The sequence below is a fragment of the Juglans regia genome, chromosome 3 (genome assembly GCF_001411555.2).
Source record: "Juglans regia cultivar Chandler chromosome 3, Walnut 2.0, whole genome shotgun sequence".
Classification (NCBI taxonomy): domain Eukaryota; kingdom Viridiplantae; phylum Streptophyta; class Magnoliopsida; order Fagales; family Juglandaceae; genus Juglans; species Juglans regia.
In genome coordinates, this window is record NC_049903.1 from 11,143,772 (window position 1) to 11,159,764 (window position 15,993).

Below are 15,993 nucleotides of genomic sequence, written 5' to 3' on the forward strand. Positions count from 1 at the left end.
ATTCAAGCTTAGCGCGTGTAATGTATGATTGGGTCAGAGTCAAATTCTGATTTTAAGGAATGAAAATAATTTACACAATATTTTTTACAATATTTTATAAAAATATTCTCATTTTATAATATTATTATATAATATATTATGCAATGTATTGTGTATATATTATTATTAAAGAAGGAAACCGGATTGTTTCACACCGCTAGAAAGTAGGAGCCATGCTTATGGCTTCAATTTTAAGACATATAAATCATTTTTTTTTCATTTAAATCCTTTAAAATCATGTTGAACACGTAAAAAAAAGTAATTAGGATTAGAGGTAAAACAATTCAAAGGATTTTATAATATCTTAATTTATTAATATCTATATATAAAAAATTATATCTATAAGTCAATATAAAATATATACTTTCATATCAACGGAGTGGTGTAAAGAATGGAGAAATTATATTTACAATTATAGAATGTATAAGTACCGCGCATTCTTTTTAAAAAATATATTATCTACATAAAAAAATTAAATTTTTACGATGAACTTCACTATTTTTCAAAAAGAATGTTACATTATACATAACTGTATTTAGTATTATTCGTAAAGAACACGTATCATTTACAATAACTTAGAAGTAGAAAGACTCAATTAAATAACTTAATAATGCAATTTATATACACACAAGTAATGATTCAAAAGTTAAAAGTATGCCTCAACCCAATGGAAAGCCACGCAAGTAATAGTGTAAGGACAAAGGTTATTATGCAGTGGACTTAATCAGGCTTAATCAATACACACCTTTTCCTTCACACTGCACAAAACTATGAGCAACTCCATTGCACCGCTTGGCTCCACCATCTATCTTCAGCGTCACCAAAGAATTTGTTTACATACAAAGAGCCAGAGAGATCTCTCCACAATCCCATCCATTAAACAGCCATTGTCCAACACTAGCTTTTACATAGGGTGTAGTTATCGCATGCCCATATGACATGCCGATCAATAATGGAGTTTGTTTTCAGTTCACCGTCAACTGTCTTTTCCGATTTGTCGAAAGTTGACATGATTACTAACAAACATATTGGTATTATTAAGGTTGTAATCGAGCCGAGCCGAGCCGGTCTTTGACTTACTGAGCTCAGCTCAATTCAAAATATTCGAGTCCAAGTTCGAGATTTTTATTTTATTCTTTGTTCGAGCTGGACTCGATAAGTTAAATTCTCAATTCGAGCTTGAACTCATCCAACAAACGAGCTCAAACTCGAATTGTTTATTTTTTTATTTTTTAAATAAGATTTAATAATTAATAAATTAGATAAATTAAAAACCTAATATTGAATTTGTATAACTAACAAGTAAAACTTCTATTGAATTATAAGATTTTAAAAATTTATAAATAATTAATATATAACAAGTTGATATTTATCTATAATAACAATATATTATATGTTTACATATATTATTAATACATACACATAATATGATATATAGACATCAATAATTAGGTTACATATTATATATTTAATTATAAAAGTGTTATGCTTTTATTATTAGCTAATATATATGTATATATACATAGATGTATATATATATTTATCAATATATGAATAAATTTTAATCAAGTCGACTCGAACATAAACGAGCAAGTCTTAATGAGCCTTAGACGAGTCGAGTTTTGTCGAGTATGTATCATTTACCAATCGAGCAAATATCTGCTTTCACGGACAAACTATTTTTTTCATGAGTCGAGTTCAATTCGACTTTAACAGAACGAGTACCAAATGAGTTATCAAATAGACTGGTTTATTTACAGCCCTAGGTATTATCAACTAGGAGAGAAGAAAATTAGTAACACCTGACCTGACCATATAAAACGAATTCATCAAGACAGTTTTGATGTTCCATGTTGCCTCATTGTTTTCTAAGTAAATATGTAGCTGCCCAACCCATGTATCAGTCTCGGCCCTTTTGAGCCAGCTGAAAAGTGTGAATCAGTAAAATAGCATTTAGGAACTCGATAATACAGTCAATTCAGGTGTGCTCTCAGTGATCATACAGCTTAATCTATTGAACTTTCCTCTGTTTTTTTTTAAAGCAAAATCGACATTCTCTCTCTGTATTCAGCCTATCGCTCAGGTTTTGCAAACAAGACCGCCTCTTTATTTGTGATGTCCTCACAGGAAAGTTCAAAAACCGCAAAATGGAAACCAAAAAAAGGGGCTAATGATTTGAACCCAGGCAATTCAGAAGTTAGTTCGCTCGGAAATCCAGGAAAAGACGGAGTTTATGCAGCAGGAGCTCACGGGAGCCAAAAAGAGGCTTGCCGCTGATGATCCAATCTTTCTCAAGAAGACCCAACTTAGCGCTCTTCAGCATCTCATCGTGGAAAGCAGACACAACATGGTAGATTGAGGTCCTTAAAACATCAGAAATGGCATATGCTTTCAAATATAAAGGCCCACCTCTCTTTTTAGCTCCTGCAACTTCTACTCTTCCAGTGCTTAATGTTGCCCATTTAATTCCAGCTGGCCCCATCAAATGAGAGGCGCTTTGAATGTTGGTCTTCTTCCCCATTAATGCCTCAACAGCAAGAAGGCAAGATAACAAAGTTGAGATAACAGCAGCATTACTACCAGAGAGCTGAGCAACCCCAAACCTGTCCTCCCCGTGCGAGCGTGCAGTTAGCGAGCCAACCGTCCTGGCACACCATGCATATAGCTGCATAAAGAAGCGTTCGTTTGGGTTATATCATTATATGCAAATAGCTGCATAAAGAAGCATTCATGGTGAGTTGTATTGCCATGCAAACCCCCCCCCCCAAAAAAAAAAAAAAACATTTTTCATTCATGAGAAACCATTTCCCAGCAGAAAATATCCATGAATGAAAACATCCATTCATGACAACCACCTATTCTATGACCTGGTTACAAGTCCCGTGCAACATAAAACAAAACATCTTGGAAAGTTCAGGTGAAACTTCGAGAGATATAGATGTCATATTCATAAAATTTTAAACACTATATATCAAATGAAAAGTATATTTGAGAAGTTTGAGATGATTGCTAAAACCTAGCATACAATAAATAACATTAACTATTGGGTATGTCTGTGGGTGCATGAACAGGAAAAATGTTTTTCACACTTCTTTTTCCCACATGCATGACAAGGCATTGCTCCCAGCAAGCAATCTAATGCAAGGACTGTCTTTTCTGCCATCATCTCTAGAAAAAGATGGAGTAGAAAAGGGTAGAACAATGGATTTCGCCAATACAGAACAGAAAATAAAGATAACAAAGTTCAACCAAGTGGAGTCAAATAGATACTAATTTCGAAGATCATGTACATCAACATAAGGTGCTTGTGTTGAGGAATGAGATAAATATCATAATTATCATGCGATAATAGATCCAACAGAAAACCCTTGAATTGCATCAAAATATCTCAAACTTAGTATTTCAATCAATCATCATAATTCTCCAACATCTACATAACAGAACAGATGATTAATAAGTCAGATATAATGCACAGCATTGGAGAGTTCAGTGAATTTGATCTAATTTGTTCAGGTTGGCCTATAAGGTAAGAGCAACTTTAAACAATTTTTTTGTACCTATAAAACCAGAAAATGAATGGATGTGATGATAGGTCACGTGAAACATGAACTGATTTCTATTTCTATTTCTATTAACAAAACCAAATCAAATTAGGTGATGAAACTGAGCGATTGGACAGTTCAGTCAATTTAGTTGATTTATCCAGTTTTCTTGCACACCCCTCCTCCTTCAGGCACTTAAACAAGCAAAAGACCATGCTCCATACAATGCTATCAACTTCCCAATGCAGTACAAAGTGATCAACTGTTTCCCCATTCTTACACGTGCAACAGCGATTGATCACTACAACCCCTCGCTTCCTCACGTTATCTAGGCTAAGACTCTTGCCCAAAGCCTCTGTCCAGATGAAGAAGTCTCTACTATTCATGGTTTATTGGTTCATTATAAACTCAATTCAATTCAACTCAGCTAAAAAATTATCCTGCTGACTGAGGTCTGCTGTGAATCCTTTATCAACTACCATTTGTTCACCATATACTAGTGTTTTTATATATCAATCATATAATGTCTATTTAGTCATGTCCATCCACATATTTAGTACATACATCTGCCAAGCGCAAATCGGAAAGTCTAAGGGCTTGTTTGGTAACCAAAACCATCTCTAAAGTCAAGTGATTTTTTAGTCAAAGATGTTTTTATCCCAAACATACATCTACAAATAAGAACTCCTTAAGTTTTTTTTTTTTTTTTTAAATGATGGGGGAACCACCCCACGGCAGAGCCCTTAAGACTCACCCATGGAACCTAAACCCTCGGGGAGACTAGCACAGCAACCCACCGCCATGGCCTCCCACTTAAATCGCAGTTTGATCCCAAGGGGAATAGAACCTATGACATGGGGCTCATGCACACAAGTTCACCCTTACCACTTGGGCTACCCGCGGGTGGGTCCTCAAGATTTTCAAAAACACCAATAACCAAAAAAACCAACCATGTTCCAAATATTATTTTAAAAATAAATAAATAAATAAAAAAGAGCAGACACCCCGTGGTGGCTGCCACTATAGGGTGGCAAAGGGCCACCCCCTAGCCACCACAAGCGGCCCAAATTGAGCATGAGTTTTCATGGTAATCTAATTCAAAGACTACGTAGCTGGGATGAGAATCAACAACCTGTAATCTATAACCTCATACTTAAGAGGTGAGGCGGACAGCTTTTTTTTTTAAGAAAGGAGAATTGTTTCACATTGGTTAAATGTTCTCCTTGTTGATTATGAACTAGAGAAGAAAGAAAGAAAAAATTGTACACACAATGGACACCACCGGCGGCCTGACCTGTCCAGTGCTTTCTTTTCCTTTAAATAACTTCTTAAAATTATTTATTATACCATCTTAAAAACTCCTCTAAGAAATTTTCACATCCAAACATACTTTCAAGCACAAAGATGAGATAGAATTCATATTCTTGTTATACAGGTAATCAGCATTAGAAAGTAGTTATATAGTATTAATAAATCATTAAAAAGCATTGTCCTGCAAAACATTTCGCAAAAATCCTTTATATGACTACTCCAAGATATGGCATAAATAGAGAGAGGCTCAATAAGGTAGCAGCACAGTCAGAGAAATCCTATGAGACCCATGAGTTTAGGGAACTACAATGTGCCTGTCTATGGGTAAGCCTAGGGTAGTACCAGGACAAAATTTTGGAATGAGACTTTCACTGCAGAATTACATAATGTTTCTAAACACACTGGTTGCAACAAAATGTTTCATTGAAGATGTAATTCTGCATGAAAGTAATCAGTTCAGGGCAAGTTTGCTAGCTTCAATAGAAAATACACATGCACACGCGGATTTAAACATGCATAAAGCATCCACAAGGTAAGCAACAATGTACTATACCTGAAAGTTGTTCAATGGTTTGCTGTACTTTGATTCTAGACGTGAATCACTTAGTGCGAGTAACTGATTGGATAGTTGGGAGGTTTTTTCAACATTACTCTCCAAGCCTTCAGCCAACTTTAATGCAAGTTCTTCCAGTGGCCTCAAGCATACAGCTGTGACTCGTTTGTAAGTCTCGCCAGTTTCTTCAAAAAAGGCAGCTCGTCTCCATGTATCAACATTATTCTCACAAACCATGCAGAGATCAAGATAGGCAAGATACCGAAGAAGAGAACTTGGGTTGCTCTCCTCCAAAGCTGCAAGGAGGTCCTCACTCGGATTTGTTTCGGCAGCTGCTGATCCTTTGGGAGGTGCAAACATGAACCTCTTGGTATGTAGCACCTACACCCCATATGATTTCAAACAATTACATGAAAAGGAACAGGCTAGAAATTCTGGACTAAAGGTATCATGTTTAAAGTGAAACTGATGCAGCCATGGAAGACTGTCATCACTTAACTCTGATATTTTTCATAGCTCACACATAGGATCAAATTGGTTCAAATCTTAAACTCTCTTGGAAGTCAATCGTTAGGAAATCAAGGTTAATTTTTTTTTTAAGGCTTCTTCTTTCCTAAGTTATGGTTAGTGTTGTAATTAAAGGTATGCCTCTATTTCCACAACTCCTGCAAATTAAAGGTACTTTGGCAATTCTAAGTGTTTTTATTTAATTCCCTGAATCCAAATTCAGTCTTTATTTGACTTCTATTAGGTCTTTGAGTCCTGATACTACCAGTACAATAAAGAATCTTTAAACATATTTGCCAGATGCATCCAGAGATTTCAGAGGTTTTGGTAATGGAATATTAAGGGGATGCTTGGGGAATGAGATGGGATGAGAATTTTGTAAATAGTAGTGAAATGGTTTGAGTTAAGATGTTTTAGGAGATGCTTGGGGAATGAGATGGGATGAGATATCTGTAAATAGTAGTAAAATGGTTTGAGTTATGATGTTTTATGGGGTTTTGGGAAATGAGAAAGAAAAAGTTGAATTAAAATATTATAAAGTTAAAATATTGTTAGAGTATAATTTTTTAAAATTATTTTTGTTTTGGGATTTGAAAAAGTTGAATTGTTTTTTGTGTTTTGTTTGGAAGTTTGTTAAAGTTGTAATGATTAGATAATGATTAGATGAAAAAGTTGAAAATTTGAAATTAAAAAGTGTTTGTGTTTGAATGATGTTTGAGAATGAGATGAGATGGGATGGGATGAGATGAGATGCATCTCATCTTCCAAACAACCCCTTATTGGATTTTGGGAAATGAGAGAGAAAAAGTTAAATAAAAAATATTATACAATTAAAACATTGTTATAATATTATTTTTGTTTTGAAATTTGAAAAAATAGTATTATTTTTTGTGTTTTGTTTGGAAGTTTGGAAAAGTTGTAATCAATAATGATTAGATGAAAAAGTTGAAGATTTGAAACTAAAAAGTGTGTTTTGAGTGATATTTGGGAAGAAAATTATGAGAAATTTTAAGATGAGATGTGTTTCCCAAACATACCCCAAGTCTCCAGCTACATAACGGTACTGTTCACGGTAACTGAGCAGACACATTTTTTTTTCTTTTCCATCTTCTTTTACAACCACATATCAGATCCCACCTCCTATACCTAATAAAATCTTAGAACCCTAACATTTTCCAACCTTTCAGATACCTTACAGATTGGAAATCATCCTTTCAAACAACCTGACAAGTATTTTTGCTGATGCCCAAAATTCTAGCAAACAGTATCCCCGTTTCTAGCTTCATTCATAGATCATAATTCAATCTTTTGGAAAAGGGAAGTTCACCATCCATTCTTACCATCAGGCTCTTGCTACTCAAGACACAAATCCTTTTCATTGGAAAAGATCTGGAAGAATAAAGCAACTCTAAAAGCAGCTTCTTCTTCTTTTTTTGTATGGACAGCCACCATAGGAAATATTCTCACCACTGATAACCTAAGGAAACACCGGATTATTGTAACAGATTGGTGTTGCATGTGAAAAGGGAATTGTGAAAAGGGAATGAGGAAGCTGTTGATCACCTACTTCTATGCTGTGGGATACCCAGAACACCATAAAATGATTTTTTTTAATGGGGTGGGATTATCACGAATGATGCCTAGAAGAGTGGTCGATTTCTTGGAAAGTTGGAGAGGCTTGCAAGGTGATTTACCAATCACAACAATTTGGAAGATGGCTTCCATTTGTTTATTGTGGCACCTTTGGAGGGAAAAAAATGATAGAAGCTTCAAAGATTGCAAGTGGACAATGGATGAAACTATAGCTCTCTTTTTTCAACATTCTACTTCAATGGCCAATAGTGGTAGATTTTGATGGACTAAGTGTCCATGAGTTTCTTGTAACGGTTGTCAATCAAGCATAATTATCTCTAGTATACATCCTGTGTACATGGAGTTGTAACTCACTCCTATAAACCCTAATCTTTCTTCTAAAATCCTTGACCCTAGATCCGTATATTATCCTAAACCTAAACCCACCACAAGAACAGTAAACAGGTTCTCAAAACCTGTCCTTTCTCAGAATGAATATGCTACCCAAGTTAGGGCAGTTATACAGGGATAAGGTAAGTAATGCATACAGAACCACAAATGAAATTTACGATGAAAGTTCATTTCACACATTAAACTTCGAGTTATCACACAAATTCAATTTCAGTGGCACAAGTTCTTTCTCATTCAGTAAGTACATATGCACTTCCTGTTCAATCAAAGAACTTGTAAAGGACTGAGAAAATAATGAAACAAAAATAATGTATTATTCAACTCAAATGAAACAAATGTATCATCCAACTTATAAAATTGCTATTCTTTGGTAACCAAATAAGAAGTTCGAGCCAAAAAAAAAATTGGCAGTTATTTTAAATAGACATTTGAAATATTTCAGCCATGGAAAGAATTTCTTGACCCTTTCTGTATGTCTTGCACATTCTCTTTGTCCCAAAGGGAAAATGGAAAGAGAAAGAAAAAAAAAAGTGAGGGGCATTGAATATTTATACTACAACATGCAGGAAATAAGGTACCTAACTTTTGTATTTGAAAAATATTTTCTTTGATAACTTTGTATTCTGAAGAATCATATACCTCAAATGGTGTGCAATGAGAATAAACAATAACGTAAATTAGCAACTAGATGATATAAACACCAAATATCAATGAATGATTCAATATTATGAATATGCCTGTTGAACACCAGTCAAAGCGAAATATGAATGAAAATATACGACTAAAGAACATTCAAATGTACCAACCCGATGTAAATGGTGACTTAATTCCCAGCAGAGGATCAACACAAAACTCCCAATGAAAAAGATAATCTGCTCAGCAATGAACTTTCTTACTGTGGCCAGGCTCTTAAACTCATCAGGAAGAATTGCTCCTAAAACAGCTAAAAATAGATAAGCCACACCAGAAAGCTTCAGAGCACTTGTGGTAGCTGAAGGGAGCCCCATCTTGAAGCTGAAGAAAGGTGGACGCTGTCGTAATAAGCAATTAAAACTAGAGGCCATGAGTCTCATGAACAGACAGCAAAGCACTGTGGGAATAAATTGAAATTTTAATTTACAGTTCTTGGAAGCAAACACATGCAAAAAACATATCAACTAGCAAAACCAAAACTTATTTAGCCATGCCATAGATTGGAGGCTCATCACAAGAGAGGGACAGCTCATATTTAAGACTTCACAATTTTACATTTTGAGCAATGCAAGAACACAATTGTAACAAAAGAAACAGAAAAATCAGAAAAGCACCCATATTTCTTTTAAGCACCCAAACAATCCCAAAGTGATGTTAATTGGAGCAAGTGGACTCAATTTCTGATCAGAACATCATTCTAGAGCCTGAGAGTTGAACCATACAACCACAAGACAATTTTGAAAGATGAGGTGAAAATACAATCTTATATAACAAGTAATGTATCGCCCCAAGGAAAGGCCCAAGCCACATCTAGTCAATGGTAGAATTGGAGCCCCATTAAAGCATTATAAAGTGCAAGAACTTCTCCCTCCCAAGCAGTGTAGGATCTCATACACCACTTATAATCATCAATCAGTACGGGGTAAATCAATCACGTATGGGGGTATCACAAATAAACTCAAGCACCATATTAAAATAGGAAAATATAATGCAGAAGAACCAAGAACTAGATGAGCACTTGCAATTTATTGAGATTGCTAACAAGACTATTTGATATGCTGTTTGCCTTCAAAGCCTGGAAGTAACACGATCCATGCTGTAAAAAATATTATCTTTTTACGCTGAATAGTTTAAGCAGCCAAACTCCTATACGTTCCAACATCTAATTTAGAATATAACTCATTTCACAATTTTACACTTAATACCCAAGTGGCTGGATACCTAAAACAGCATATCAAAACAAAATTCTATTTCTGAAGGTGTCTAACACATTTTTTAAGTTTAAGTAGGTTGAGGTATAAGTTTCTTCTCTTTCTGATACCAGCAGAACATGAAACGCCATCTAATAACATAACCTGCAAAAATTTGACAACTTTCTCCCAACTCCAGCTTTTCGCAATAACCAACCAGAGTATAGTCCCAAAAACTTCAGAAAAAGGAGAAAAAACCGACAAGCACACAAACCTGAATAATGGGAAACTCCAGAACCCATCTGCGGTTATAAATGTAAACCAACCCGTAAAGCAAACCAATCCCAAGTCCCCGAATCAGCCACTCCACATAAAATTCGTTGGATTTCACCCAGCACATCGACACCATCGCCAGACATCCCGATACAGCACACGCCGCCACAAACAACACAAAGCTCAGAGAAACCTTTGCCCGGCTGCGAAAATCAGCGGACACCGATGCAGATGAGCCCGAGACGAGAAGGAAGCGGATGAGACCGAGCATGAGCTCAAAAGGGTGTGCTGGGCGGTGGGGGTGGGGAGATGAGACGAGCGAGAGAGAGGCAGAGAATAGGAGCTGAGAGAGGTGGAAAGTGAAGAAGGTGAAGAGGGTAATAAGCGATGGGACACAAGAGAGGAATAGGTTTCTGCTTCTGCTACTGCTACTACTGCTGCTGGTAGAAGTACTAGTGGTGATGGTGGAGATGAAGGTTTTGAAGAGAAGGAAGATGGCGGAGGAGGGAATGGACTGCCATATGAGGAACCCTAGAAACCGGTTCTTTACAACCATTTCAGGTGGTATTGTTGACATTATTGTTACCGCTTCTATTGGTTTTGATTTTGATTTCTGTTCTGGATTTTCTCTTAGACGGCAAAACAATGGGCCTTATTTTTTGTTCTTTTTTTTTTTCTCGGCAGACAAACAGTGGGTTGTACGTTTTACGCTTTTGATTTTCGGAGAGTGATTCGAGGGAGAAACATGGTGGGGTTTTGATGTCTTTGATGTTTTGCACAAAAGTCCCGTTAGTTTCTGTTATTTATATCAGGACCTTAAGATTTGTTGGTTATTTCACCCGTATATTCTATATGTTTTACGATTAGACCCCAGCTTTTACGAGTTTCTATCAGTATAGCCCTCATTAACTATAAATACACAATTCTATCTAAAACTGCTATTAATTTTGGAAAGAATTTTTGTCCTGACTTTCTCTTGCAGTAACTTTAAAGCAATATTATTGCACTTAAAACCCGATTAGAATGTGAGATGATATTTTAAATAAAAGTTAAAAGTTGTATAAAATATTATTTTTTTAATATTATTATTATTTAAAAATTTAAAAAAATTAAATTATTTATTATATTTTATATGAAAATTTAAGAAAGTTATATAATAAGATGAGATGAAACTATTTCTATATCTAAATGGGTAGAAACATTCCATGGGATTAATGCAAAAACAATAAACCTTTGGGTTTTGGCTCAAATCATTTTTAAGTGGGAACCAAAAAGATTAGGTCATGACAACTACCTATCAAAGAAAGTTTTCCAAATGGAAGATGATTTAGTAGAGTTTTTTATTCCAAACAGGTCAACATATAAGCTGATAATATTAGTTGAGTAATTCTACATACAACCGTGAAGTGCGTAACCGCCGCATAATCGCTTTGAAAAAAATTAATTTTTTTCATGTGGGTCCCATGTTTTATTCATTTTTTTCAAAGCGATTACGCGACGATTACGCAATTCACGGTTGTAAGTATATTTTCTCATATTAGTTTTTGACTTGTAGTCGTTTATTTATCTAGCCTACTAGTTTTTTTTTTTAAAAGAGTAATAGATATATTTTTAATATGTGCAAATATCGCACTATTTTTTAGAAAAGTATGATCCATCATAAAAAAAAAAAAATTAATTTTTCATGCGTATCCTATAGTTTTCTTTTTTTGTTTTTTAAAAAAAAGTGCTCGAGACTTGTGCTCCAAAATTGAATAAGTTATTTTCTTTAAAATAAAAAATCTAAGCGATGAGTTTAGTCATCATAAAATTAATTTATCTATTATTATTGATTATTGTATGTGTTACTTGAATATAAAAATTAAAAAGGGAGTCCAACTATATTGAAAAATTTTGAAAATTCAATCAAAGTCACTTTTTGATTTCGTATTAGAGCTTGGTTTATGTGATAATAAATCCGAATGCAACATATGTTAAATTTTTAAGTTTGTGAGACCATAAATATATATATATATCCTTAATTTAAGACGAAGTTGGAATTATTGGCTGTAGGTGATAGCTAGGCAGAAATTGGTGATGAATGTAAAAGAAATAGTACTATTACGGACCTCGAATTCGGAATTTAAAAAATATTTTGAATAATATAATTTTTTTTTATATTTTTTTTTAATCATCATAAATATTTTTTAAAAAAATAAAAAATTTATAATATTATTAAAAAATAATTTTTTAATCTTTCAAAATATTTTTTAAATTTTAAATTCAAAACTCAAAGTATTTCTCGAAAGAAAATGATGGTCCACATCAGATAACTTGAGACAGTCAATGATAATAATGCTGAAGTGTTGAGAAGTGTTGAGAATATTTGTGAATAGTAATGAAAAAATAATAATAAAATATTAAATAGTAATAAAAAGTAATGAATAGTAAAAAAATAGGTAAAAAATAATAATAAAATAAAGAATAGTTATGAGAATACTTGAGGTACTCTCACTTGCCAAACATAGCCTTAGCTTCACTTTTAAATTACAGTAATTATATATCTATTTTCAAATTTGATTAGTCATTATTTATCTTTGGACTATTATTTTATTCTATAATTATTTCCAACAAACATCTATCTTCTCTCATTTTTCACTTCTTCACTTTCCTTCCCTCTTTTTCTGTATTTTTAGTAATATTTTCTTTTTCTTTTTCTTATTCTTTTTTATCGTCAATATGAAAGCTGAAGTCTTACAAATTATGATGAAATAGCTAAATAAGACTTGTATGCTTGCAAATGCTCGTGGCACACTCATGAAAATTTGTAAGTAAAGTTCTATGATATAATATAAATAATTTATTTTTATTTTACAAAATAAATAAAATATATATAATTATATTATTATTTTGACTTTAAAATGACTAGTCTAATATATATTAACCTCTCCAAAGCTTTCGTTTTAATCAAAACCTCAAGTTTTAGTCAAAATTTAGACTTATTGCCAATGCTTGAGCACTCAAATATCAGTGGCTAGTCAAAATTTGGCTAGATAGCTCAAAAGTGGATTGTATTGGACTAGGCAAACATATAAAGCTCCACTTTTGAGCGACAGTAATTCTATATATTTCTCCAAATTTGACTAGTCATTATTCATCTCTAAACTATTATTTTATTCTACAATTATTCCCAACAAACATCTTCATTCCCTCATTTTTCACTTCTTCACTCTTATTTCTTTTTTTTTTTCTATGTATTTTCAGCAGTGTCTTTTTTCTGTTTTTTTTTTTTTTTTTTGTCATGAATATGAAAATTGGAGTCTTACAAATTGTGCTGAAGTAGAAAAGTCCAGCTAAAGAAGACTTGTATGCTTACAAATGTTTGTGGACATGCACGTGAAACTTTATAAATAAAGTTACAAGATACTATATAAATAATTTATTTCGCAAAATAAAAATATATTAAATTATATTATTATTTTAACTTTATAATTGCTAGTCTAACATGGATTAACCTCTCTAAAAATTTTTGCAAAAGCCAAAATTTCAAGTTTTAGTCAAAACTTAGACTTGGCATTGCCAATGCTCGAGCACTGACATTGTCTTAGCCAAATGCAATTTGTTAGTCAAAATTTGTCTAGGTAACTCAAAAGTGGGTTGTATTGGATTAGGCAAACATCTAAAGCTTCACTTTTGAGTTACAATAATTCTATAACTTTCTCCAAATTTGATTAGTCATTGTTCATCTCTAAACTATTATTTTATTCTACAATTATTCTCAACAAACATATTATTTCTCTCATTTTTCAGTTATTCACTTTCCTTTCTATTTTTTCTATGCGTTGTTTCCAGCAATGCTTTTTCTTTTATTTTATTTTTTATTTTTTATCATGAATACAATTTTACAAAAGCCGAAGTCCTACAAATTATGTAAAGTAGAAAAGTCAAATTAAAGAAGACTTGTATGCTTGCAAATACTAGTGGACATGCTCATGAAAACTTGTAAATAAAGTTATGAGATATAACATAAATAATTTATTTTGTTAAAATTTATTTTGCAAAATAAAAAGTTTAAAATAAAATTATTAAAATATATAAAATTATGTTATTATATTGATTTTGGAATTGTTAGTCCAATATAGATTAACCCCTTTAAAAGTTTTGGCTTTAGCCAAAATTTCAAGTTTTAGTCAAAATTTGGACTGGCTAGGCCATTGATAATGCTCTACGACATTTTCTTTCTGAGTTTTTCCCTCTTCTTGTTATCGTGTTGGACATTATTTTACCTCGTCCAAAAATTACTCAAATATGTATTTTTTAATTTTTAATTTTTTCAATTTAATTATTATTTAATCATTACGATTTTTTCAAACTTCTAAATAAAACAAAAAATAATCAAACTGATGAGCATCTATGTTTAGTGGTGAATTTTGTTACCCATTTGTGTATGGGTAACGGGATTTAATTATTATACGAGAAATTCTACATTAAAGTTTTAAAAAAATTTTAAATTTTTATATAAAATAAAATAAAAAATTTAATTTTTTTAAATTTTAAAACAAAATAATATTAAAAAAATATTTTATAATAATATTTTATTTAATTTTTAACTTATAGCTTGGTTTGTTTTCGAGACTAAAATTTAAAATTTTGAAAACTTCTCATCTTATTATTATAATTTTTTTCAAAATTTTCACACAAAATAAAATAAACAATTCAACTTTTTCAAATTTTAAAATAAAAATAATATTAAAAAATATTTTATAATAATATTTTATTTAAATTTTTAATTTTAATCAGTACTCGTATCATTTCATTCAATCTCATATCTTCTATAAAAATAAACCAGGCTAATAGGTTGTAGGTGGTAGCTAGGCATAAATTGGTGACGTATGTAAAAGAAAATGATGGTCCACATGAGGTAACTTGAGAGAATCAATGATAATAACGCTGAACCTGACTTAAAGCTAAGCAAATAAGATCAGCCCAAACAAAATAAAGAAAATCTTCTTTCTGATAAGATATCATTTCTCTCTTTTCATGAGCTTATCCTTGTTTCTTGTTATCTTGATTGTCATTATCTTATCTTATTTGGTATCGTCTAAACATCATTTAAAAACAATACGTATTTTTTAATTTTAAATCTTCAATTTTTTTTATTTAATTATTATTTAATCGTTACAATTTTTTCTTTTAAATATAAACAAAAAAATGATCCAACTAATAAGCATCTATGTTTAGTGGAGAATTTTGTGTATGGGTAGCGAGATTTAATTATTATATTAGAAATTATAGATTAAAGTTTTACACTATATATTTTTATTTAATTGATATGTTATTTGTCATTTTTATCATTCTATCTTAATGCTTAAATATATATGTGTTTAAATACAAAAATAAAAATAAAAAATCATAAAATATTCATTATTTTAAATTTTAATATTGAGAATATTTGAAATATTCTTATAATACATCGCTGCTATTTATTATTTTATTATTATTTTATATATTTTTTTTATTATTATTTAATATTTTATTATTATTTAATATTATTATTATTAATATAATATCTGAGAATATCCCACCAGGTGTATAGTCATTTCTCACAAAAAAGTGCATACGACAAGCATCAAGAGTAAAATATAAGGAACCAAAAGGAGTCTTCACAAAATTATTGGATCCCTAAAAAGTCAATGACAAGTTTAATACTCTTCCATGCAACATTAATGAGACCAACTGTTGTTTGGTGAATGAAATTATGAAAGCAATGACCCACCCGAACTGAATTTTCCATTCTGGAAGTGAAGATGCTGCTGATCAGAGACTAAAGAGAACAAATTTGAAAATATGATAAATAAAAAAAATATTAAAAAATGCAAAGTCACAGACCCAGCATGATAAAAATAACTGCATGCACTGCTCA

The 15,993-nt window shown here is 32.0% G+C and overlaps 1 protein-coding gene across 1 annotated transcript; it reads right to left on the minus strand.

Annotated features, from left to right (window-relative positions):
• Positions 1–1,847: 1,847 nt before the first annotated feature.
• Positions 1,848–10,861, minus strand: LOC109011083. Its single transcript, XM_018992144.2, has 4 exons — positions 10,093–10,861; positions 8,742–8,966; positions 5,446–5,826; positions 1,848–2,704 (listed from the first exon to the last, which is right to left on the minus strand). The coding sequence occupies exons 1-4, from the start codon at positions 10,666–10,668 to the stop codon at positions 2,237–2,239; spliced, it is 1,650 nt and encodes a 549-aa protein (XP_018847689.1). The 5' UTR covers positions 10,669–10,861; the 3' UTR covers positions 1,848–2,236.
• Between the last annotated feature and the right edge of the window lie 5,132 nt (positions 10,862–15,993).

What these genes read in the sequence shown, in the direction of transcription:
- LOC109011083 (XM_018992144.2), bottom strand. Translation starts at nt 10,668, where the DNA reads ATGTCAACAATACCACCTGAAATGGTTGTAAAGAACCGGTTTCTAGGG. An exon ending in TAAGTCACCATTTACATCGG is followed by an intron (nt 5,827 to 8,741) that starts GTTGGTACATTT and finishes TATGGGGTGTAG; the next exon opens with GTGCTACATACCAAGAGGTT. An exon ending in AACCATTGAACAACTTTCAG is followed by an intron (nt 2,705 to 5,445) that starts GTATAGTACATT and finishes TTCTTTATGCAG; the next exon opens with CTATATGCATGGTGTGCCAG.